Source organism: Sapajus apella, unplaced genomic scaffold (assembly GCF_009761245.1).
Source record: "Sapajus apella isolate SASKATOON/1434 unplaced genomic scaffold, GSC_monkey_1.0 scaffold111, whole genome shotgun sequence".
NCBI classification, from domain to species: Eukaryota; Metazoa; Chordata; class Mammalia; order Primates; family Cebidae; genus Sapajus; species Sapajus apella.
Genome location: NW_022437051.1, coordinates 4,065,101 through 4,091,699, shown reverse-complemented (window position 1 = coordinate 4,091,699; position 26,599 = coordinate 4,065,101). Strand labels below are relative to the sequence as shown.

The 26,599-nt window shown below is 37.9% G+C and overlaps 1 protein-coding gene across 1 annotated transcript in view; it reads left to right on the top strand.

Annotated features, from left to right (window-relative positions):
* Positions 1-26,599, top strand: part of CCDC7 (coiled-coil domain containing 7) — a 394,100-nt gene that overhangs the window by 335,899 nt on the left and 31,602 nt on the right. Inside the window, exon 33 of the mRNA XM_032259671.1 lies at positions 7,047-7,130. Within this exon, the coding sequence (XP_032115562.1) occupies positions 7,047-7,130 (84 nt within the window). The remainder of the gene's footprint in view (positions 1-7,046; positions 7,131-26,599) is intronic.

Below are 26,599 nucleotides of genomic sequence, written 5' to 3'. Positions count from 1 at the left end.
CTAATGCTGTAGTGATCTTAGAATATGCATGAGGAAATTCTATTTCAAATGCTGTTCAATTTGCTTTCTATTTATGGCTAATTAGGAAAGTTGCTTTGAATTTGAAAAAGCAAAATTGGAAGTAAATCACTCCTCAGCAAATGCAAAAGAACGGAAATCATAACAAACAGTCTCTCAGACCACAGTGCAATCAAAGTAGAACTCAGGATTAAGAAACTCACTCAAAACTGCACAACTACATGGAAACTGAACAACCTGCTCCTGCATGACTACTGGATAAATAGTGAAATGAAGGCAGAAATAAAGATTTTCTTTGAAACCAGTGAGAATAAAAACACAATGTATCAAAATCTCTAGGACACATTTAAAGCAGTGTGTAAGAGGGAAATTTATAGCACAAAACGCCCACATGAGAAGTGAGGAAAGATCTAAAATTGACACCCTATCATCACAATTAAAATAACTAGAGAAGCATGATCAAACAAATTCAAAATCTAGCAGAACACAAGAAATAACTAAGATCAGAGCAGAACCGAAGGAGATAGAGACACAAGAAACCCTTGAAAAAAATCAAAATCCATGAGATTTTTTTTTTAAAAAATCAACAAAATAGTTGGACTGCTAGCAAGACTATTAAAAAAGAAAACAGAAGAATCAAATAGATGCAATAAAAAAATGATAAAGGGGATATCACCACTAATCCTACAGAAGTACAAACTACCATCAGAGATTTCTACAAATACCTCTATGCACATAAAACAGTAAATCTAGAAGAAATGGATAAATTCCTGGACACTTACACCCTCCAAGACTAAACCAGGAAGAACTTGAATCCCTGAATAGACCATTTAACAAGTTCTGAAGTTGAGTGAGCAATTAATAGCCTACCAACCAAAAAAAGTACATGTCCAGACGAATTCTACCAGACTTACAAAGAGGAGCTGGTACCATTCCATCTGAAACTATTCCAAACAATACAAAAAGAGGGAATCCTTTAAACTCATTATATAAGACCAACATCATCCTGATACCAAAACCTGGCAGAGACACAACTAAAAAAGAAAATTTCAGGCCAATATCCATGTTGAACATTGATGGAAAAATCTTCAATAAAACACTAGCAAACTGAATGCAACAGCACATCAAAAAGCTTATCCATCATGATCAAGGAGGCTTCATCCCGGGGTGTAAGGCTGGTTCAACATACACAAATCTATAAACGGAATCCATCACGTAAACAGAACCAAAGATGAGAACCACATGATTATCTCAATAGATGCAGAATAGGCCTTCGACAAAATTCAACAGTCCTTTATGCTGAAAACTCTCAATAAACTAGTATCAATGGAACGTATTTCAAAATAATATCTACTTGTGACAAACCTACAGCCAATATCATACTTAATGGGCAAAGAATGGAAGCATTCTTTATGAAAACTGGCACTAGACACGGGTGCCCTCTCTCACCATTCCTATTCAACATAGTATTGGAAGTTCTAGCCAGAGCAATCAGACAAGAAAAAGAAATAAAGGGCGTTCAATTAGGAAAAGAGGAAGTCAAATTGCCGCTATTTGCAGATAACATGATTGCATATTTAGAAGACCCCATAGTTGCAGCCCAAAATCTCCTTAAGATGATAAGCAACTTCAGCAAAGTTTCAACTCCCATTCACAATTGCTACAAAGAGAATTAAATACCTAGGAACACAACTAACAAGGGACATGAAAGACCTCTTCAGGAAGAACTACAAACCACTGCTCAAAGAAATAAGAAAGGACACAAACAGATGGAAAAATATTTAATGTTCATGGTTAGGAAGAAACAATATGGTGAAAATGGCCATACTGACCAAAGCAATTTACAGATTCAATGCTATCCCCAACAAACTACTATTGACCTTCTTCACAGAACTGAAAAAAAACCACCTTAAACTTCATATGAAACCAAAAAAGGCCCGCATAGCCAAGACAATCCTAAACAAAAAGAACAAGGCTGTAGGCATCGCACTACCTGACTTCAAACTATACAAAGGTACAGTAATCAAAACAACATAGTACTGGTGTCAAAACAGAGATATAGACCAATGGAACAGAACAGAGGCCTTGGCAGTAACACCACAGATCTACAGCCATCTGATCTTTCACAAACCAGACAAAAACAAGCAATGGGAAAGGGATTCCCTGTTTAATAAATGGTGTTAGGAAACTGGCTAGACATATGCAGAAAGCTGAAACTGTATATCTTTGTTAAACCTTATAAAAGCAGCAGAAGCCACAATAGACAAATGGAATCTAATTAAACTTAAGAGCTTCTGCACAGCAAAAGAAACAATCATTAGAGTGAACTGGTGACCAGTAGAATGGGAAAAAAAAATCTGTAAGCTACTCATCTGACAAAGGGTTAATACCAGAATCTACAAAGAACTAAAACAAATATACAAGAAAAAAGCAAACAACTCCATCAAAAAATATGTGAAAGATATTAACAGACACTTTTCAAAAGAAGACATTTATACATTCAACAAACATGAAAATTGCTCATCATCACTGGTCATTTGAGAAATGCAAATCAAAACCACAGTGAGATACCATCTCATGCCAGTTCGAATGATGATCATTAAAAAATCGGAAGAAAACAGATGCTGGAGAGGATGTGGAGAAATAGGAATGCTTTTACACTGTTGGTGGGAGTGTAAATTAGTTCAACCATTGCAGAAGACAGTGTGGTGATTGGGACCTAGAAATAGAAATACGATTTGACCCAGGAATCCCATTACTGGGTATATACCCAAAGGATTATAAACCATTCTGTTATAAAGACACATGCACACGTATGTTCACTGTGGTACTGTTTACAATAGCAAAGACTTGGAACCAACCCAAATGCCTATCAAAAATAGACTGGATAGACATGGTGGCACATATACACCATGGAATACTATGTAACCATTAAAAAGGATGAAAACATCACACACTGGGGTGTGTTTGGGGTGGGGGCTAGGGGAAGGATAGCAGGGGGTGGGTTGTTGGGGAGGGATAACATTAGGAGAAATACCTAATGTAGGTGATGAGGGGATGGAGGCAGCAAACAACCATGGCCTGTGTATACCTAAGTTAACAATCCTGCAGAATCTGCACATGTACCCCAGACTTAAATTATAATAAAACAATTGATTAATTAATTAATTAAAAATAACATTGAGAGACAAAGTGAAAACCTTGAAATGGCAAGAGAACAACTACAGTCATGTGTTGCCTAATGTGTCCTGAGAAATGTGCATTAGGCAACTTCATCATCATGCAAACATCGTAGAGTATACTTACAGAAACCTAGGTGCTATAGCTTTCTACACATGTAGGCCATTTTGTATAGCTTATTGCTCCTAGGCTATGAACTTGTATAGCATGCTACTGGACTGCATTCCACAGGCAATGATAATACAAGAATAAGCAATTCTGTATCTAAACATAGAAAAGGTACAGTAAAAATACTTTATAAAATATTAAAAATGGCAACCCTGTATATAGCACTTGCCATGACTAGAGCTTGTAAAACTGAGTGTTGCTTTGGGTGAGTCAGTGAGTGAACAGTGAGTGAATGCAAAGGTCTAGGGAATTATTGTACACTACAGTAGACTTTGTAAATGCCATAAGTACACTTAGGCTACATGAATGTCTTTTTAAAAATCTCTTCTTAAAAATAACCTTGGCTTACTGTAACTTTTTAACTTTATAAACTTTTTTATTTTTATTTTTTTGGTTTGGAGTTTTATAATAACATTTAACTTAAAACACAAACATTGTACAGTTGTACAAAAACATTTTCTGTATTCTTATTCAATAAGCTGCTTTCTGTTTAAATTTTTTTTTAATTTTAAAACATTTTTGTTAAAAACTGAGACACAAGCACACACGTTAGCCTAGACCTACACAGAATCAGGATCATCAGTATCATCACTGTCTTCCACCTCCACATCTTGCCCCAGTGGAAAGCCTTCAGAGGAAATAACACACATGAAGCTTTCATCTCCTGTGATAACAATGCCTTCTTCTGGAATACGTGCTGACGGACCTGTCTGAGGCTGTTTTACAGTTAACATTTTTTGTAAGTAGAAGTATACACACTCAAATTAAACAAAAAAGTATAGAAAATATATAAACCAGTAACATAGCTTTTTGTTCTTATCATTGTGTTATGTACTATACATATTTCTATGTGCTATATTTTTATATATTTGGCAGCAGAGTAGGTTTGTTTACACCAGCATCATCACAGGCATGTGAGTAATTTATTGCATTAAGATATTACAATGGCTACAACATCACTAAGTGATAGAAATTTCTAGCTCCATTACAATTTTATGGAATCACCTTTTTATGTGTGGTTCAAATATCATTTTGTATAGTTACATGACTGCAACCATACAAAAGTTAATTCTAGTAAGATTAATAGGTGGCATAGCATCAGAAACTCTGCAGACCAAGACAGGGCACAGTGGCTCAAGCTTGTAATCCCAGCACTTTGGGAGGCCACAGCAGGTGGATGACTTGAGGTCAGCAGTTCAAGACCAGCCTGGCCAACATGGTGAAACCTACCAAAATACAAAATTAGCTGGGCATGGTGGTGTGGGCCTGTAATCCCAGCTACTCGGGAGGCTGAGGCAGGAGAATCACTTGAACACAGGAGGTGGAGGTTGCAGTGAACCGAGATTGTGCCACTGCACGCAACAGAGTGAGGCTCTGTCTTAGGAAGAGACACACACACACACACAAAATAACAACACCACCAAAAAACAAACTATAGAGGCCAAAAGGCAGTGGGATGGCATTTTCAAAGGGCTGAAAGAAAAAAATATAAACCAATAATCTTATGTTTGGCAAAATTATTTTTAAAAGTAAAACTCAAATAAAAAGAATCTGAAATAAATAAAACTTTACAGAATTATTTGATATCGGGCCATGTTATTAAAAAAAAAATTAAGAAAGTTCCTCAGGCTGAAAACAAGTTTCCTCACATTGTAATTTTTTCAACAAAATCATTAGTGAAATAATTATATTACATAATATATAAATGCATTTTTTTCTTCTCTTCATTGATTTAAAATGTAATTGTGTGGTAACATATATAGATATATAAAATTGATCTGTAACTGTATTTTGGGACCTATCACATGATAGACATGTAACAGACATGCAACATATTTGACAATAGCACAAAGGAAATCAGTGGGAGCAATAGGATGCTGGAGTAAGAACATGACAACAGATGGTAGCTCAAATCCACAGGAAATAATAAAAAGAACCAGAAATTATAAACAAGAATGTTCATATAACAAACATTATAAATATGTACTTGTTCTTCTTTCTTTTCTCAGTTCTTTAAAGGCATAAAGTTATATAGAGAAATAACTGTAACAGTGTATTTTGATATTTATAGATATAACAACAGTACAAGTGTCAGGAAGAGGAAATAGAAAATATAGCAGTAATGCTTGTATAGCTTACTGGAAATTCATTAGAATAAATCTGAAGTAGATTCTAAAAATGACTGTGGTGATGGTTTAACAACTCTGTAAATATATTAAACACTCTTGAATTAGATGATTTTACAAGAGCAAATTGTATGATATATTACACTTAAAAAAAAAAAGAAAGCTTAATAAAATCCATGTGTAACAGTTTTAAAAAGAGGTGTAAAGTACTGGGAGGGTGTTATGAAGGAGGAAAATTGTGGCCCTTACTAAAATATGTTTCTCTGGCACATATTTTTGTATTCTTAGTACTTAAACCTATCTGTCCTCAAATATTCATTACTTATCCAAGAAACTTTTGCTTGTCTAATTCAAATGAATCAGCACTCCTTGCTTATACCAGTTAGGGAAATAACTAAAGAGGTTAAAATATGTCTGCTAATATTCCCCAGGATTTTGTTGTTGTTGCTATAGGTCGTCATTTCCACAAACTATTTTAATTACTTGTTCTCTCGATCTGATGCATCTTTTCATTGTGGAGATGATGCCCTAAATTGTTCCTACTTCTACACAGATTGTAATCCTGGTTCATATGGGATGTAAAGGTCATTGTGTAGCCTTAAAATTTATTCATGGTAAATTTTATTTTACCATTTCGCCAGACAAAAACTAAATTTATGATATCTGGGTCATTGCAGTTTTCACACTACAGTCACATGCTCTGCTAAGACCCAATTTCACCTACAAAACTTGAAGTCCACTAGATGACCCAGCTTCATCAATCCAGATTATTCCATTTTTAATATGAATTTTCTTTATTAATTAATTTTTATTTTATTTTGCCTTCATTGACCCTAGTAGTAGTTTCAAAACCAAGCAAAAAGTTCAAATCATATTAAAACCCAAAAAAGGATCCAATATCAATGTTGATACGAATGCAAATCTACCTATTTCTTCCTCTCCGTCTACAAAGTCGACATTCTAAATGGACCTGAGAGGGCATTTATACCAGTCCATGATAATCACTGCTGTCATGTAATTTATAGTTACATGACATAAAAAGGGGCTAACATATTCTTAGAAGAATCAGATAATTTCTCCCTGATGGTAACTTTCTGTGACTATAAAGACCACAGTTTACAAGTTGACTTGTGAATAAAATTTTATTTCACCTCACCAGGTATACAGTATGAATATGCTTAAAAATTATATTTGTATCATAAACTCTCTAGGATAATTTCAGTTTGCAGAAGAGGCAGCATTGTATGGAAAAAAAGCACTGGTTAAAGAATAATGAACATCTACTTCTGTATAAGTTTTATAGTTAACTATGTATCTGATTTTGTTCAAATCGCTAAACTTCTCTAGGCTTATATAATCGCTATGACTGCTTCCAATTCTAAGGCTTTGTGATTCTGTAGTCCAGATCTTTTTTTAACTAATTCATCTTCTTTAATAACTGATGCTAATTAAGTTATTACTATTTATACATACAAATATAACATATACACAGACATAGACATATGTTACAATTTACCTCTCAAAGCATTTTGATAATCTGTTTTATTTTTATAGAGGCTGTCCTAAAACGCTTGAAAGACATTAATGGAAAAGATATCATAAAGCAGCTAATGAACATACAATTAAAGAGTCATGCAGGTAAGAACAAGAATTTTTCGTCTCCTGTTAATGGCTTATTTAGCTTCTCTGAAGTTAAATTAAATATGGATCTTTGATGACAACTGTAGCTGTAAGTTATTATTACATGAGAAAATGTCTTCCTGAATTTCCTCCTATAATTTGTGGAACTCTAGTATTTGCTATCAGTGGAGCATTAGTTAGATATGATTAGTTTTAGAACTCATCCATTGGTTAAGTAATTCATAAAAACACAAGGCTGTTGTGAACTAAATATGTGCTTGATGCTATTATTTCAAATGCTATACTTTAATTCAGTGGTGAGTTCAGGTCCTGAATATCTCTGATACAATTTTCTGTATCAATTATTTGTCTAATATTATCAGTGGGGTGTTAAAGTCTCCCACTATTATTGTGTCAAAGTCTAAGTCTCTTTGAAGGTCTCTAAAAACTAGCTTTATGAATCTGGGTGTTCTTGTGTTAGATGTTTATATATTTGGGATAGTTAGATCTTCTTGTCGAATTGAACCTTTATCATTATATAATGCAGCACTATTCACAATAGCAAAGATGTGAAATCAACCCAAATGCCCTTCAGTAATAGACTAGATAAAGAAAATTTGGTACATATACACCATGGAATACTATACAGCCATAAAAAAGAAACAAGACTATGTTCTTTGCAGGGACATGGATGGAGCTGGAGGCCATTATCCTTAGCAAACTAACACAGGAACTGTAAACCAAATACTTCATGTTCTCACTTATAAATGGGAGCTAAATGATGAAAACACATGGGCATGTAGGGGGGAACAACACACACTGGGGCCTTTTGGAGAGTGGAGGATGGAGGAAGGACAAGGTCAGAAAAAATAACTAATGAGTACTAGGCTTAATACTTGGGTGATGAAATAATCTGTGCAAAAAAAACCCATGACACAAGTTTACCTATGTAACAAACTTGCACTTGTACCCCTGAACTTAAAATGAAAGTTGAAAAAAATGGAAACAAATGCTGTTCTTATCATTTTATATTTCTGGCTTAGACAGGAAAGTTGCCTTAAATTTGTAAAAGCACACAGACTAACTTATGAATGTGATAGTCCTTTTACTGGCTACCTATTCTCTGTATTTGATAAAAATGTAAGGTAAAATTATAATATCTCAGCTACAGTAAAGTTATTTAGTTGTGTTACACCGTTCAGTGATTACAACACAGCTAAATTTAGTTCTGGAATAACAGTGTTAGGCATCTTTTTCCTTGATCTTTGGTGACATACTGAAAGAGGCAGGGAGCTTAGTAGAGAAATATGGGAGAGAGGCAGTTAAAGAGAGCCTAACTAACACAGGAATAGTAAACCAAATCACTATCATTCAAAGGTGGCAGTGTGCATGCCAAAAGCAGTGATCCCAGAGGAACAATATTGGAAGCTTCTTGTTGTGGAGAAAGATACTATAGTAAAATACTCAAAAAAATCACTAAAAAGCAAACAGCAAGCTTTGAAATATAATGAGTAAATCAATATCTAGATTTTTCTATATCTTTGAAAACATCCAGTTTTTATTTTAAAATTCATATAGAACAACAAACAAACAAACAAACAAACAAAAGAGCCTGAATACCCAAAGCAATCATAAGCAAAAAGAACAAACCTTGTGGTATCACATTACTTGACTTCAAACTATGCTATAAGGCTATAGTAACCAAAACAATATGATACTAAAACAGACATGTAGACCAATGGAAAAGAAAAGAGAACCCAGAGAGCCACACACCTACAGCTATCTGATCTTTGACAGCCAACAAAAATAAGCAGTGGGGAAACGATTCCCTATGCAATAAATGGTACTGAGATAGCTGGCTAGCCATGTGCGGATAAAACTGGACCCCTACCTTTTATCATATACAAAAAGTAACTCGGGATCGATTACAAATTTAAATGTAAGACTTTAAACTATAAGAATCCTAGAAGAAAACTTAGGAAACACCATTCTGGGCATTGGCCTTGGGAAATAATTTATGACTAAGACCTCAAAAGCAAGTTGAATGAAACCAAAAATTGACAAGTGGGACCTAATTAAATGAAAGAGCTTCTACACAGCAAAAGAAACTACTAACAGAGTAAACAGACATAATGGGAGAAAATGTTCACAAACTATGGATTTGACAAAAGCCTATATCCAGAATCTGTAAGGAACATAAACATCTCAACAAGCAAAAAACAATCCCATCATAACGTGAACAAAAGACATGAGCAGACACTTCTCAAAAGAAGATATACAAGCTACAAACAAACATATGAAAAAATGTTTCCCCCAAAACCTAAAATGCAATAAAATAAATTAAAAAAAAAAGAAAAATATTCCATATCACTAATCATCAGAGAAATGCAAATCAAAACCACAGTGAGATACCATCTCACACCAGTAAGAATGACTGTTTCTTAAAAATCAAAAAACAACAGATGCTGGAAAGGCTGTGAAGAAAAGGGAACACTTATACACTATTGGTGGGAATGTACATTAGGTCAGCCACTGTGGAAAGTAGTGTGGAGATTTCCCAAAGAGCTTAGAACTACTATCCTATCCAGCAATCCCATTACTGGATATGTATCCAAAAGAACACAAATGATTCTGCCAAAAAGACACATGCACTTATATGTTCATTGCAACACTGTTCACAATCACAAAGACATGGAATCAACCTAAGTGCTCATCAGTGGGGGACTGGATAAAGAAAATATATCATGAAATACTATGTGGCCATAAAAAAGGGTAAAATCTCCTTTGCAGCAACATGGATGCAGCCAGAGGCCAATAACCTATGCAAATTAACCTGGGGACAGTAAACCAAATATAGTGTGTCCTCACTTATAAGTGGGTGCTAAGCATTGGGTAGATATGGACACTGAGATGATAACAATAGACACCAACGACTACTGGTAGAGAGGTGGGGCGGGGGGGCAGGAGGTGAAAAACTACCTATTGGGTACTATGCTCATTACCTTGGTGATAGGATTGATTATTCATACACCGAGCCTCATCAGCATGCCGTATGCCCAGGTAACAAGCCTGCACATGTACCCCCTGAATCAAAAAATGTTGAAATTTTAATATAAATACATTATAAATAAATAAAAATAAAATGTCCAGTTTTTAGTTTAAAACTATGAGCCATTCAAAGAAACAGTAAACACAGGGGGAAGAAAAGTAAGCAACAAGAAATCTGTGGGAGACCAGGATGTTAGACTTAGCAAAGACTACACGGCAGTTATTATAAATAGGCTCAGATAATTCGAGGAAACCATAATTAAAGCATAAAAGTGGGTATGGTGACAATGTGTGTATTTGCTGCCCAGACTGCCAGAACAAAATACTGCACTGGGTGCCTTAAACATCAGAAATTGGTTTTCTCACAGTTCTGAAGGCAAAAAGTCCAAAATCAAAGTGCTGCCAAGGTTGATTTCTGGTGTTTCCTCTGCTCCTGACTGGCAGACAGCTGCCGACTTACCAGGCCTCTTCTCTGTGAGTGGGGATGGATAGAGAGAAGGCACACATGAGAGAGAGCACTCTCAGGTGTCTCTCCCTCTTCTTATAAGGACACAGTACCATTGGAAAAGGGCCCCCACCCTTTGACTTCAGTTCCACTTAATTACCTCCTTAAAGTCTCTGTCTCCAAATATATTTGCATTGGAGGTGAAAGCTTCAAATAAGAATTATGAGGAGACACAATTCAGTTCATAATCATGTCTTATCGATTAGAGAATATCAACAAAGAGGAATTAATTTCAAAGGGAATAAATGGGAATTCTAGACTTGAATAGTACAATAATTTCAAAGAAAACTTCACTAGACTGTGTAAATAGTAGATTTGAACTCTCAGGAAAAGGAATCATGCCAGGCACGGTGGCTCATGCCTATAATCTCAGCACCTGGGAGGCTGAGGTGGGTGGATCTCCTGAGGTCACGAGTTCAAAAATAGCCTGACTAACATCGTGAAACCCTGTCCCTACTAAAACTACAAAAATTAGCCTGATGTGGTAGCATGGCCCGTGTCTGTAGCTACTTGGGAGGCTGAGGCAGGAGAATCACCTGAACCCAGGAGGCGGAGGTTACAGTGAACCAAGATCACACCACTGCACTCCAGCCTGGGCAACAGAGGGAGACTCCATCTCAAAAAAATAGAAAATAAAAAAACAAAAACAAAAGCAAAACCTACATACACAAACAAAAACAAAAGATAAAAGAATTAGAACAAATACAATAATAGAAACACTAGAAGGTGAACAGAGAGAAAAGAGCAAAAAGAATATTTGAAAAAGCAATAACTGAAAATATTTAATGTATGAAAATCTACACATTTAAACTTAGTGAAACCCAACCATATTAAACACAAAGAAATCCACACAGAGACCCATTTTATTAAAAAATTTTAAGGAGAAAGTCTTTAAAACAGGAAGAGAAATACAAATCATCATGTAAAAGGGGAACCCAATGATATTAACATTAATTTAGCATCAGAAACTATGAAGTCCAGAAGTTATGGGATGGCGTATTCAAAGTGTTGAAAGAAAGAAACAGTCAATTAAGGATCTTATATTGAACAAAACTAACTTTTTAAAATTATGGTAAAATAAAGATAGTCCTAAAAATTCTGAGATTTGTTGCTAGGTAACCTGCTTTATAAAAATACTAAAAATGGTCTTCTGAATGAAATTAAGTGATCCCACACATTAATTAGAACCCATGCAGAGAGAGAGAGAACTTGGCAGGACTTGTTACCCCAGGCTCTAGAATCCTGGGAAAGAGCTACCATGCAGCCTATGCCTGGTCAACTGGAGGACCATCCTAGGGGAAAGGGGACAATCTGAGCCTCTGGCCTGCCATGCCCACAAGCATAACAATTGCTTTTGTGTAATGTGCGGACATAGTATTTGATTCATTTCAACCAGGCATTTGCATCTTGATATACTGTCTCAATTGCCAAAGATTGTTTTAAGTCTTTACCTTTTACAGTAGCTACCTTGGTCTTGTCATTAGATGGAAGAGGAACAATTTTTTTCGTTCTGAGAGGTTTTAGAAGTAGGCTTAGGGGAAGGTGTAGGCAGTGGGGGATCAATGAATGGTATTTCAAAGGACCTGATAGGGTTCGTTCCTGAAACCTCTCAGCCCCCATACCATAAAACTGGCTTAAAGAAGGGAACTGGCTTAGAGAAGGGGAAGAACTTTGAGGGTTTGAGCCGACAGATAGGGGAAGCTGTTCCTTTAGTAAAATGAAGGTATGGTTTTAGGAAATTACATCTACTGGTTGGGGCAGTCCATCCTTGTTCTTTAGTGGTCCACAGCATGTTGGACCAATTACAGCATAAAAGCTCTGTATCCCGGGGGATGGAGGCAAGAATTCTGGTTGACACTAGGGGCTTCATCAAAATCTTTCCCAACTAAATGGTCCCAATTCACTAATTTCCAGTCTGAGGAGAGCCAGAAAGGACAGAGGTGCTTTTCTGAAGTGGAGAGCTGTCTTTGATTTGGCAAGTCTCCACAAGGTATAACAAGGGAAGCATCAAGTGTAATAGCTTCAGGCAAAATTGACTTGGTTACATTAATAGCTAGGTGGTCAGAAATAGAGCGAGGAAAAAATAATAGAATAGATGAAAGAGAGTTAAATTTTTCTTAGCTTTAGTTTGGTAGGGTTTTTCTGTGGGAATATGGCCCGTGCCTCTGGAGGGGGCAGCGCTTTCTTGACTCAGGTGTGATGGTACATCCTCTCTCTGCTGTACAGACTGTGGTTTCAGTAGTTAGAAGCACTAAGTAAGGTCCTTCTCAGGTCAGCTTGAGCTTCCCTTTCCAGCTTTTGATGAGGATGTGATCCTCAGGCTGATGTTGATGTACCAGGAACTCCAGGGGTGGTGACTGTGCTAAGAGGCACTACTTTCTCTTAATTTTAAGAGAAGAGAAAGTAGAAGATAGACCAAGTATATAATTTTTAAGGAATTGATCTTTTGTTTTGAAGGTAGGAATATCAGTAATGGAATGTAAATAAGGCAATCTGTAGAGCATTTCATAAGGAGGACAATGAATATCTTTCCATAGGGCAGTTCAGATTCTCAGCAGGACAGTGGGAAGGCACTTGGTCCATGGCAACCAAGTCTCTAAGACTAATTTAGTTAAATGGTTCTTTAAAATCTGATTCATTCTTTCTACTTTCCCTGATGATGGTGGGTGCCAAGGAGTATGGTATGCCCATCTAATGTCTAATGTTTGGGATAACTTTTTAATGACGTATGCAGTGAAATGATTTCCATTGTCTGAGTCAATATTTTCTATTAGTCCAAACCTGGGTACTATATTTTCAATTAGAGCCTTGACTACATTATTAGCTGTTGCATTTGAAAAGGGGATAGCTTCAACTCAGTGAGTGAGGTGATCTACTATCACTAGTAAATATTTTAGATGACCTATTGGAGGCATTTCTCTGTAATCAACTTGGATACTTTGGAATCGCCTTAAGCCTGGATTCCTTCCCCTGAGAAGTAATCTTTTTGTAGTTTGTTTATTACTTTTCTTACATACGAAGAAACTATCTGTAACTGTTTGGCCAGGGTATAAATTCCTATACAACCATAAACTCTGAGAACTGCATCACACACGCCTGGGGCCCCTAGTGGGTCCCTTAGGAATAAGAGTTTCCTCACAATGGGTTTTGACAACATTTCTCTCTGGTCTGGCAATATCCATTTTCCTTCTGAATTCTCTTTAGCACCTATTCTTATTAGCTTTTCTTTTTCAGTGTAAGAGAAAATGGAGATTATGGTAGGAGAAGGGAGGTAGGGAGTTAAGTAAAACATATGCATTTCAGAAGAAACAGCAGCCTGTTTGGCTGTCTCATCTGCTAGGTTATTTCCTTGACTTTCAAAAAAAGGGCTTTTCTGGTGTCTGAGAACATGGACAATAACTATTTCTTCTGGCAACTCAAGATTATTCAATACTTGGATGATTAGCTTCTTGTGAACAAGGTCTTGATCTTTACTATTAATGAGACCTTATTCAGTCCAAATTTTTCAAAATGTATGGGTCACTCCAAAGGCATACTTAGAATTGATATAGATGGTTCCTTCCTGGTTCTGTAAGTACTTTAAGGCTTGACTGAGTGCAAACAGCCCACACATTTGAGCAGACCAACTGTTAGGCAATTTTCCTGATTCTATTTCAACAAGAGTTTCTCCATCAATTACTGAATACTCATTGTGTCTTCTTCCCTCAATCACCCAGAAGGAACCATCTATGAATAAGTGCCATCCTATTCTGAAGGGAGTTTCTCCTAGGTCTGATCAAACTTTTATATGGAAATCAATCAAACCTAAACATGTGTGTCCTCTCCTTAGATTTGGATTCCCTATTAGGAAACCTTCCCAGTTGAGCAAATTATCAGTGGTTAATGTTAAATCATCTTTTTCTAGCAGAATGACCTCATACTTTAAGATTCTTGAGTGAGTAAGCCATCTCCCTGCTTTCTGGTTTAAGATAGTTCGGTGAGGCATGCTTACAGTCAATTTTCCTCCAAAGGTTAACTTTCTGCTTTCATTGAATAATATTGCTGTAGCAGTAATGGATTGGATGCATTGAGGCCATCCATAAGTGTCTGGATCTAAGACCTTTACTAGGAAGGCCATGGGCTGCTGGTGACCTCCGTGCCCTTGAGTAAGCAATCCTAAAGCTACTCCACTGTCCACATTGATGGAAAGGTGGAATGGCTTTTCTAGGGAGGGAAAGGCTAAAAGAGGGGCAGTTATGAGCCTTTCTTGCAGCTCCTCAACTTGATCAACTTCCTCAGAAGTCCATAGGAGACAGGCTTCTCATGGGCAAGTTTCTGATAAAACAGTTTACTGTGTAATGCATATGAGTTGATCCATAAGCAGCAGTATCCAACTAACTCTAAAAATTTCCTGAGTTCTTATATAGTTTGAGGCAAGGGTAGGGACATGATTCCCTCAACTCATTCATGCCCTATTCTTCACTTGTCTGCACTTATTAAGTGGCCTAAATATTTAACTTCAGGCTCTACATACTGAAGTTTTCTTGAGACTTGTAGTCCCTCCAACTGCAGATGATTAAGAATATGTGTAGGGAAGTCAGTTACCTTCTTTATATCTTCACCACATATAAGATCATTGTACTGGAGAAGGCATATTTGCTCTGGGATGACAACTTTTTCTAATACTTGTTATAAAATTTGGCCAAAAAGATTAGGGGAGTCTGTGAACCCTTAGGGCAAGACTTTCCATCAGTATTGTTGTTTCCACCCTGAATGGTAATCCTCCCACTCAAAAGCAAATATATCTCAGCTATCTTCAGCCAGGGGACATGCCCAAAAAGCATCCTTCAAATCAATTACAGTAAACCATTGATGATTATATGGAATCTTGCTGAGAATGGTGTAAGGACTGGGGACAACAGCGTGGATGGTCTGGACTATTTGGTTGATAGCTGTAAGGTCCTGTGCCAGCTGGTGTGACCCGTCTGATTTCTTGACTGGCAATATCAGGATGTTATAAGGGGTCATACAGGGCTTGAGAAGCCCATATTTAAAAAGGCCTTCAATTATAGGTTTCAACCCTATCCTGCACTCTAGGGGAATAGGGTATTGCTTCCTTCTTACTACTTCTCTAGGGGTTTTTAGCTTGATGTAGATTGGAGGGACTCAGAGTTTCCTCAGTTCCCTTCTTTGGAACAGACATTAGGATTAATTATTTTTCACCTGCAGTGGTGAATAGATTTAATGAGGTGAGGGATCCTCTTGGGCTAACTTGTAGACCTATGCTCAACTTTAACATTAAATCCCTCCCCAATAACTTAGTCCCTGCTTCAGGGATTAACAAGAACTGAATATGAGCTAAGTGATCCCTATATCTGACGTCTGTGCTTTCTAAAATTTTTGTTTTAAATCCTTCACTTTTTACCTTAGAGACTAAAAGTTCTTCTGAGGAGCAGACAACATTAGACAGGGGGGCACAAACAGAGGAATGAACGGCCCCTGAATCGACTAAAAAGGTGATAAACTCACGTTAGGTCTTACCTCTAAATTTATCAAGGGCTCCTGGTGGGACTCAAGATAAAAGAGACAGAGCCCGTAACCCCTCCACTCTTCCCTGAAAGTCATGAGTGGAAGGGCTTCTTTCTCCTTTCTTAGTTTGGGACATTCTCTCTTGAAGTGACCTTTTCTTCCACATATATAGCACCTATCTTTCCCTTCTTCTTCCTCCCTTTTAGTCTGGGATTCTTTGATCTTGCTCCCTCATACTCTTTAGGGTGTCTGGTAAATGAGGGCCTTGGTCCTCCAGATGGAGGCTGGGGTCATTTAAAGGAGGGTTTGGACCCTTTATAGTTTCTGGCTCTCTGGAAGCTCTGTTTAGAAGTATATGGGTTTGGAGCCATCTGTTGGAAGGTGGTTAACATAAGTTTTGTCTTCTGTTTTTGCTTTTCTTTGTCTCTCCTCACATATACCTTCTGAGCTTCCCTGAGAAGCTCCCTTAGGGGACGGCCTTCCCAGTTTTCTATCTTTTGTAATTTTTTTGAAATGTCTGGCCAACTTTTAGTGACAAATTGAAGTTTCAACAGTCCTTGCCCAAAGGGATCATCCAAATCAAGGCCTACATATTGCCTCATTTGCTCCCTCAGTCTGTCTAGGGAACTCTTAGACCCTTCATCCTTTTTCTTTTGTATATCAAATGCTTTAGAAAAATTTTGGGTTGGGGGTACTGATTCCAGAATTCCTTTTATTATCATCTCCCTTAGGTCCTGCATGTTTTCCCAGTGATCTGTATTGTTATTGTCCCACTAGGGTGTCGGGAAATTTCTGGTCTGCAGTAGGAATGTTTTGACCAGGAGTATGTTCACGTTCCCAAACTGCCATAGCAGCCCTATGAATCATACTCCTTTCTTTCCTTGAAAAGAGGATACCCAAGATGGACATTAACTTGCCCCAAGTGTGTAACTGAGGTCCTAAGAACTGATCAATTTGATGTGCCACTCCGTAAGGGTCATTTAGTAGTGGCTTAAGCTCCTTTTTTGAATTCTGGCCTCTGAACTGGTTAAGGGGACATTTACAAAGCCAATGGCTCCCCCTCTTTGTGGTACCACTTTCAAAGGGAAGAGAGTCAGGGCTGACTCTTTAGGTGTGGAGGGAAATGGGAAATTCTGAACATCTTCTTTACATTGTTCTACCTCATGCTGGAGTTCTTTTAGAGAGGGTTGTTTAGGTTAGGAGGGAACAGGCTCAGGGGATGGTAATTCCCAAGAGTCAGGGTTATAAGGAAAAAGGATAATATGAGCAGAGGAAGGATTTAAAATGAGATCTGAGGTGGCAGTGGCTGCCTGGTGGGAAGAACAGGGGACACTGAGAAAGGAAAGATAATCTAGGGGATCCCATGAACTGGAGTCTTTAGGCATGGGAACTGGCTCCTGTGACTTTTCATTTTGAGGTACCAGGTTGGATTATTCCCTATTTGTTTTTAAGGGAAAGGTGGGGATAGGTCCCTGCCTCCAACAAAGAGCATGGTCCAGTTCTTCTTGAGACACTGGACTTCTATCATTAACATATTGGATTAGAAGCTGACACATTACATCCTCGTTCTACCCAAACTTTGGCCAGAAGATTGAGGGTTTGAGGCTGGATCGCTGAACCCAAATGAAACAGCAGTATTTTGTCATGTGTTTCTTTTCTTATGTTTAGTCATTTTATTATCCTTCCATTATTTTAACATGAAACCTAGGGGACTATCAAGGGTGATATCCTTGTTACTATTTTTATCCTTCTTGCTCCCTGTCTTGCTTGGGGTATTTCCCATCTTGATGGTTTTGGGGTAAGGTACAATTTCTCTTACTGGAAATTTCTTGCCTTTTGGGTGAGGCCCAATTTCCCCTACTGGAAAATTTTCACCTCTCTTCTATTGGAGGTTTGTGTTTGGTTCAGTCCCCTCTAATGGAGATGTCTCACCTCTTTTTAACCTCCAAGCCACCCCAACCAAGGAATACTTCACACCCCCTGCAGATTTTCTTGCCTTGGTATGTTCCAACCAAGGAAAACTTTAATGTCCACCCCCTGGGTCTTTTCTTACCTTGGTCCCAACCACCAGGGAAATGCTTTATCAGCTCAGCTCCCACAGCATCTTTTCCTTGGTCTGTGCACAGAGTTGCCTGGTTGCTGTGGTATTTGTAGGATTTTCTTTTTTTCCTCATTGCTGAGAGTCTGGGCTTGTTCATCACACCAAGTGGGTCTGGATCCCTTACCCCAAGGCTGCTGCAATGAGGTAGCAGGACAAGTCTCCTCACAAGAGAGGACTTCAAACCACCCAGAGAAGAATGGTTTTTTCCTTTACAAGCCACCAGGTTGTTATATGTAAAATTTCAATGACTCAAAATAAATAGCACTCAAATATAAATTCTGTCAGCAAGGCAATTTATTTCTATAGAAGGGTGCATCTCATGGATGTAGCAATGACAAGGCACACCTGAACAGGGGAGAGGAAGAGGTTCTTATCCTCTGATGCAGCCCCTACTGCTGTGTTGCTCCCCTATTGGCTAGGGTTATATCACACAGTCTAAGCTAATTCTGAGTGGCTATTATAAAGAGAGCAGGGGTATGAGCCAGAGTGGCAGGGTGAGTGGTTTGTCAGGAAAAATGGTTATGGAACAAGTAACTAAAGGTGACTCAGATCAGAGCAGTTTACCAGAAGTGACTCAGGTCAAAGCAGGTGACCAGGATGAGTCAAGGAAGAGAGGTAAGTGGAGCAGATAACCAGGATGAGTCAGGACGGAGCAGAGGACCAGGGGAACAGATGAGAACTACTGGTTAGAACTAGTAGAAAAGGTTGTTTACTGAAACTACATGGAAGTTAAACTTGAAAATTCAGAACAAAGAACTGAATATACTGACATACTGATTCTTTAATGAGAAATTTACAACTTATTGTATCCAACAGTCTAAACCTGAGAATAATTGGAGTTCCTGAGAAAAAGATAAATAGAAAAGTTTGGAAAACATATTTGAGAGAATAATCAAGAAAAACTTCTCTAACCTTCCTAGAGTTCTAGACATCTAAACACAACAACCTCAAAGAACACCTGGCAAATTCATCACAAAAATCTCTTCATGTAGGCACATAGTCATCAGATTATCTAAAGTCAAGGAAAGAATCCTAAAACCTGTCAGGCAAAAACATCAGGTAACCTATAAAGGAAAACCTGTCAGATTAACAGCAGTCATCTCAGCAGAAACGCTACAAATTAAAAGGGATTCGGGTTCTATTTTTACCCTCCTTAAACAAAACAATTATCAGCCAAAAATTTTGTATTCACTGAAACTGAGCTTCATAAATGAAAGAAAATGTACAATCTTTTCCAGACAGCAAATGCTGAGAGAATTTGCCACTACCTAGCCAGCACTACAAAAACTGCCGAAAGGAGCTCTAAATCTTGAAACAAACTCTCAAAATACACCAAAATAGAATCTCCTTAAAGCATAAATCTCACAGGACCCATATAACAATTAACACAGTGGAGAAGAAAAACAAGATATTCAGACTGCAAATGGTACAATGAATGAAATAGTACCTCACATCTCAATACTAACATTAAATATAAGTGGCCTAAATGCTCCACTTAAAAGATACAGAATGGCGGAATAGATAAAAATTCACCAACCAAGTTTCTGTTGTCTTCAGGAGACTGAACTTACAAGGACTCACATAAACTTAAGGTAAAGGTGTGGAAAAAGATATTCTGTGGAAATGGACACCAAAAGCAAGCAGGAGTAGCTATTCTTATATCAGACAAACAAATCTTAAAGCAACAGCAGTTAAAAATGACAAAGAGAGACATTATAGAATGATAAAAGAACTAGTCCAACAGGAAAATATCACAATTCTAAATATATATGCACCTAAAACTGGAGATACCAAGTTTATAAAAACAATTACTACTAGACTTAGAAAATGAGATAACACAATAATAGTGGGGGATTTTAATACTCTACTGATAGCACAAGGCTAGTCATCAAGACAGAAAGTCAACAAAGAAAGAATGAACTTGAACTCTACCCTACAACAAATGGACTTAACAGATATCTACAGAACATTCTACTCAAGAAATGCAGAATATACATTCTATTTATCAGCACATGGAACATTCTCCAAGGTAGACCATACAACAGATCCAAAAAAAGTCTCAGCAAATTTAAGAAAACTGAAATTATATCAAGTACTCTCTCAGACCACAGTGGAATAAAATCAAAAATCAACTCCAAAAGGAACCCTCAAAACCAAGTAAATACATGGAAATCAGATAGTCTGCTCCCGAATGTTCATTGGATCAACAGTGAAATCAAGATGGAAATTTAAAAATTATTTGAATTGAACGATAATAGTGGCACAACCTATCAAAACCTCTGGAATATAGCAAAAGCGTTGCTAAGAGGAAAGTTCATAGCATTAAATGTCTAAATCAAAAAATCTGAAAGAGCATGAGTAGACAATCTAAGGTCACACCTCATGGAACTAAAGAAACAAGAGCATTCCAAACCCAAACCCAAACCCAGCAGAAGAAAAGAAATAACAAAGATCAGAGTAGAACTAAATGAGAATGAAAAAAAAAATACAAAAGATAAATGAAACAAAAAGCTGATTATTTGAAAAGATAAATAAAATCGATAGACCATTAGCAAGATTAACCAAGAAAAGAAGTCCCAAATAAGCCCAATTAGAAACAAAACAGGAGATATTACAACTGATACCACAGAAATAATACAAAACATTATTCAAGGCTACTCTGAACACATTTACCCACATAAACTAGGAAACTTAGAGAAGATGGATAAATTTTTTTTTCCCATTTATTTTATTGCATTTTAGGTTTTGGGGTACATGTGAAGAACATGCAAAATTGTTGCATAGGAACACACGTGGCAGTGTGATTTGCTGCCTTCCTCCCCATCACCTACATCTGGCATTTCTCACCTTGCTATCTCTCCCCAGCTTCCCACCCCCCACCGTCCCTCCCCTATTTCCCCCCAACTGACCCCAGTGTGTAGTGCTCCCCTCCCTGTGTCCATGTGTTCTCATTGTTTAACACCCGCCTATGAGTGAGAAGATGGATAAATTCCTGGACATATACAATCCCCCTAGATTAAACCAGGAAGGTATAGAATCTCTGAACAGACTAATAACAAGTAGCAAGATTGAAATGGTAATTTTAAAATTGCAACAAAAAAAAGTTTAGGACCAAATGAATTCACAGTTGAACTCTATCTGACATTCGAAGAATTGGTACCAATTGTATTGACATTATTGCAAAAAATAATAATAATAGTACAGAAAGAGGGAATCCTCCCTACATAATTCTATGAAGCCAGTATCATCCTAATACCAAAACCAGAAAAATACATAACAACAACAACAACTACTACTACTACTACAGGCCAATATCCCTGATCAACATAGATGCAAAATTCGTCAATGGAATACTAGCAAACCAAATCCAAGAGCATATCAAAAAGATAATCCACCATGATCTAGTGGGTTTTATGCCAGGAATGCAAGTCAATAAATGTGCATACACCACATAAACAGAATTAAAAACAAAATCACATGATCATCTCAATAGATGCAGAAGAAACATTTGACAAAATCCAGCATCCCTTATGATTAAAACCCTCAGCAAAATTGGCATAAAAGGGACATAATTAAGGTAATAAAAGCTATCTATGACAAACCCACAGCCAACATTATAATGAATGGGGAAAAGTTGAAAGCATTCACCCTGAGAACTGGAGCAAGACAAGGATGCGTCTCACCATTTCTAATCAACATAATACTGGAAGTCCTAGCCAGAGCAATCAAACAAGAGAAGAAAATAAAGGGCATCCAGATTGGTAAAGAGGAAACCAAACTGTCACTGTTTGCTGATGATATTATCATATACCTAGAAAGAAACTAAAACAGCCAAAAATCTCCTGGAGCTTTTTTGAATAAATTCAGCAGTTTCAGGATACAAAGTTAACATACACAAATAAGCAGTGCTGCTGTACACCAACAGTGAGCAAACTGAGAATATCAAATCAATAACTCAACTCTTTTCACAATAGCTGGACAAACAAACCAACCAACCAACCATAGGAATACACTTAACCAAGGACACGAATGACCACTACAACAAAAACTACAAAACACTGCTGAAAGAAATCACAAATGATACAAATGACCATACTGCTAAAAGCAATCTACAAATTCAGTACAATTCCCATAAAAATACCACCATCATTCTTCACAGAACTAGAAAAAATAATTCTAAAATTCATATGGAACCAAAAAAGAGCCCACATAGACAAAGTAAAACTAAGCAAAAAGAAACCTGGAGGCATCACATCACCCAACTTCAAACTATACTGTAAGGCTATAGTCACCAAAACAGCATGATACTGGTATAAAAATAGGTATATAGACCAATGGTACAGAATGGAGAACCAGAAATAAAGTCAAATAATCAACTGATCTTTGACAAAGCAAAGTAAAACATAAAGTGTGGAAAGGACACCCTATTCAACAAATGGTGCTGGGATAGTTGGCAAGCCTAATATATGACAATGAAATTGGATCCTCAATCCTCATCTTTCACTTTATACAAGAATCAACTTAAGATGGATCAAAGACTTAAATCTGAGGCCTGAAACAATAAAGATTCTAGATGATAACATCAGAAAAACCCTTCTAGACATTGGCTTAGGCAAAGACTTCATGACCAAGAACCTAAAAGTAAATAAAAAAAAAAAAAAGTAAATAGACGGGACTTAAGTAAATTAAAAAGCTTCTGTATAGGAAAAGAAACAATCAGCTGAGTAAAGAGACAACCCACAGCATGGGAGAAAATCCTCACAATCTATACATCTGGCAAAGGATTAATATTCAGAATCTACAAGGAACTGAAACAAATTAGCAAGAACAAAACAAGTAATTCCATCAGAAAGCAAGCTAAGGACATACATAGACAATTCACAAAATAAGATGTGCATGGTATATGCAAATGGCCAACAAGCATATGGAAAAATGCTCAACATCACTAATTATCAGGGAAATGCAAATCAAAATCACAATGTGATACCACCTCATTCCTGCAAGAATGGCCATAATCAGAAAATAATAGATGTTGGCATGGATGTAGTGAAAAGGAAACATTTTTACAAGGTTGGAGGGAATGTAAACTGGTACAACCACTATGGAAAACAGCGTGGAGATTGCTTAAAAACTAAAAGTAGATCTACACTTTGATCCAGCAATCCCACTACTAGGTATCTACCCAGAGAAAAGGAAATCATTATACAAAAAGATACTTGCACACACATGTTATAGCAGTAAAATTTGCCATTGCAAAAATATGGAATCAGCCCAAATGCCCATCAGTCAATGAGTGGATAAAGAAAATGTGGTGGATAAAGCAAATGTGGTGTATATATATACCATGGAATACTACTTTGCCATAAAAAGAAACAAAATATAAACAATTTGGAGCTCTGCCAAGATGGCCAAATAGGAACAGCTCCGGAGCACAGTTCCCAAAGAGAGTGACATAGAGGGTGAGTGATTGCCACATTTCCAACCGAGGTACCAGGTACATCTCAATAGGACTAGTTGGACAGTAGGTGTAGCCCAAGGAGGGCAAGCCAAGGCAGGGTGTGGTGCTGCCTCACCTGGGAAGTGTAGCAAACTGGAGGACCCCCCTCCTACCCGATGGAGGCCACGGGGGGCTTCTCCAGCCACTCTGGCACTCTGGTTCAGATACTGCACTTCTCCTATGGTCTTTACGGCCCACAGACCAGTAGATTCCCACTGGTTGAAAAGTACTGTTTCCAGCACAAAAACCCACACAAATATGGGCAGCCATTTTAACTGGCACCTGGAAGACCTGCAAGACAGAGCTGCACATTCCCCTCAAAAAGAGGGGGCTGAAGGCAGGAAGCCAGGTGATCTGGCTCAGCAGGTCCCACCCCCACAGGACCAGCAATATTAAATGCACTGGCTTGAAAGTTTTGCAGCCAGTACAGCAATTTGAGTTCGACGCAGGACCCTCGAGCTCCATGGGGGGAAGGGTGTCTGCCATTACCAAGGCAGTCTACTGTTACCTAGGCAGTCCATCATTACTGAAGCAGTCCACCATTACCCAGGCAATCCACCATTACCGAGGCAGTCTGCCATTACTGAGGCCGTCTGCCATTACTGAGGCAGTTCTAACCTTACTTGTGTAAACAAGACTGCAAGGACCTTTACACAGCAGCCGGACAGAGCCCACGGCAGCTCAGCAACATCTCTGCAGGCAGACTGTGACTGTCAGACTCCCTTCTTGCTGAGAAGGGCATCTCTGAAAAAAGGAAGCAACACGTCAGGGACTTATAAATAAAGCTCCACCTTCCTGGGACAGAGGACATGGGAAAAGAGGCAGTTGTGAGTTCTACTGCAGCAGACTTAAACATCTCTGCCCAGCAGCTCTGAACAGAAAAACAGAGCTCTGAGCACAGCACTTGAGCTCTGATAAGGGACAGACTGCCTCCTCAAGTGGCTCCCAGACCCCTGTATATCCAAAGAGGCACATCATAAAGGAGACTTCTGGCTGATATCTGTTGGGCACCCTTCTGGGACAAAGGTATGAACAGAAGGAACAGGCAGCAACTCTTACCGTTCTGCAGTCCTCACAGGTAATTCCTAGGCAAGCAGGGTGTGGAGTGGACCACCAGGAGTCCTGCAGCAGAGGGGCCTGATTGTTGGAAGGAAAACTAAAAAACAGAAATAGCTTCAACATCAACAGAAAGACATCCACTCAGAGACCCCCATCCAAAAGTAACCAACTTCAAAGACCAAAGGTAGATAAATCCACGAAGATGGGGAGAAACCAGTGCAAAAAGGCTGAAATCACTGAAAACCAGAATGCCTCTCCTCCTTCAAGGGATCACAACTCCTCGCCAGCAAGAGAAAAATCTGGATGGAGAATGAGTCTGATGAATTGACAGAAGCAGGCTTCAGAAGATGGATTATAATAAACTTTTCTGAACTAAAGAAACATGTTCTAATCCAATGCAAAGAAACTAAGAACCTTGAAGAAGGTTAAACAAAATGCTAATTAGAATAACCAACTTAGAGAGAAACATAAATGACTTGATGGAACTGAAAAACACAGCATGAGAAGCATACATAAGTTGAATAGCTCAATCGATCAAGCAGAAGAAAGGATATGAGAGACTGAAGACCAAACCAATGAAATAAAACAAAAAGACAAGATTAGAGAAAAAAAGAGTGAAAAGAAATGAAAAAATTCTCCAAGAAATATGGGATTATGTAAAAAGAACTAATCTACATTTGGTTGGTGTACCTGAATATGATGGTGAGAATAAATCCAGGCTGGAAAACATTCTTCATGATATTATCCAGGAGAACTTCCCCAACCTAGGAAGGCAGGGCAACATTCAAATCCAGGAAATACAGAGAACACAACAAAGATATTCCTCAAGAAGAGCAACCCCAAGGCTCATAATCCTCAGATTCACCAGGGTTGAAATGAAGGAAAAAATGATCAGGGCAGCCAGAAAGAAAGGTCAGGTTACCCACAAAGGGAAGCCCTTCAGACTCACAGCAGATCTCTCAGCAGAAACCCTACAAGCCAGAAGAGTGTGGGGGCCAATATTCAACATCCTTAAAGAAAAGAACTTTCAACCCAGAATTTCATATCCAGCCAAACTAAGCTTCATAAGTAAAGGAGAAATAAAATCCTTTATGGGCAAGCAATTGCTGAGAGATTTTGTCAGCACTAAGCCTGCCTTGCAGGAGCATCTGAAAGAAATACTAAACATGGGAAGGAACAACCAGTACCAGCCACTGCAAAAACGTACCAAATAGTAAAGACCATCAACACAATGAAGAAACTGTATAAACTAACAGGCAAAACAACCAGCTAGTATCAAAATGGCAGGATCAAATTCACATATAACAATATCAACCTGAAATGTAAATGGGCTAAATGCTGCAATCAAAAAACACAGACCGGCATATTGGATAAAAAATCAAGGACCCATAAGTGTGCTGTATTCAGGAGACCCATCTCACGTGCAAAGACACACATAGACTCAAAATAAAGGGATAGAGGAAGATTTACCAGGCAAATGGAGAGAAAAAAAAAAAAAGCAGGGTTGCAATCCTAGTCTCTGATACAATGGACTTCAAACCAACAAAGATCAAAGGAGACAAAGGGCATTACATAATAGTAAAAGGATCAATGCAACAAGAAGAGCTAACTATCCTAAATATATATGTACCCAATACAGGAGCACCCAGTTACATAAAGCAAGTTCTTCTTAACAACCTACAAAGAGATGTAGACTCCCACACAATAATGGGAGACCTTAACAGTCCACTGACAATATTAGACAGATCAATGAGACAGAAAATTAACAA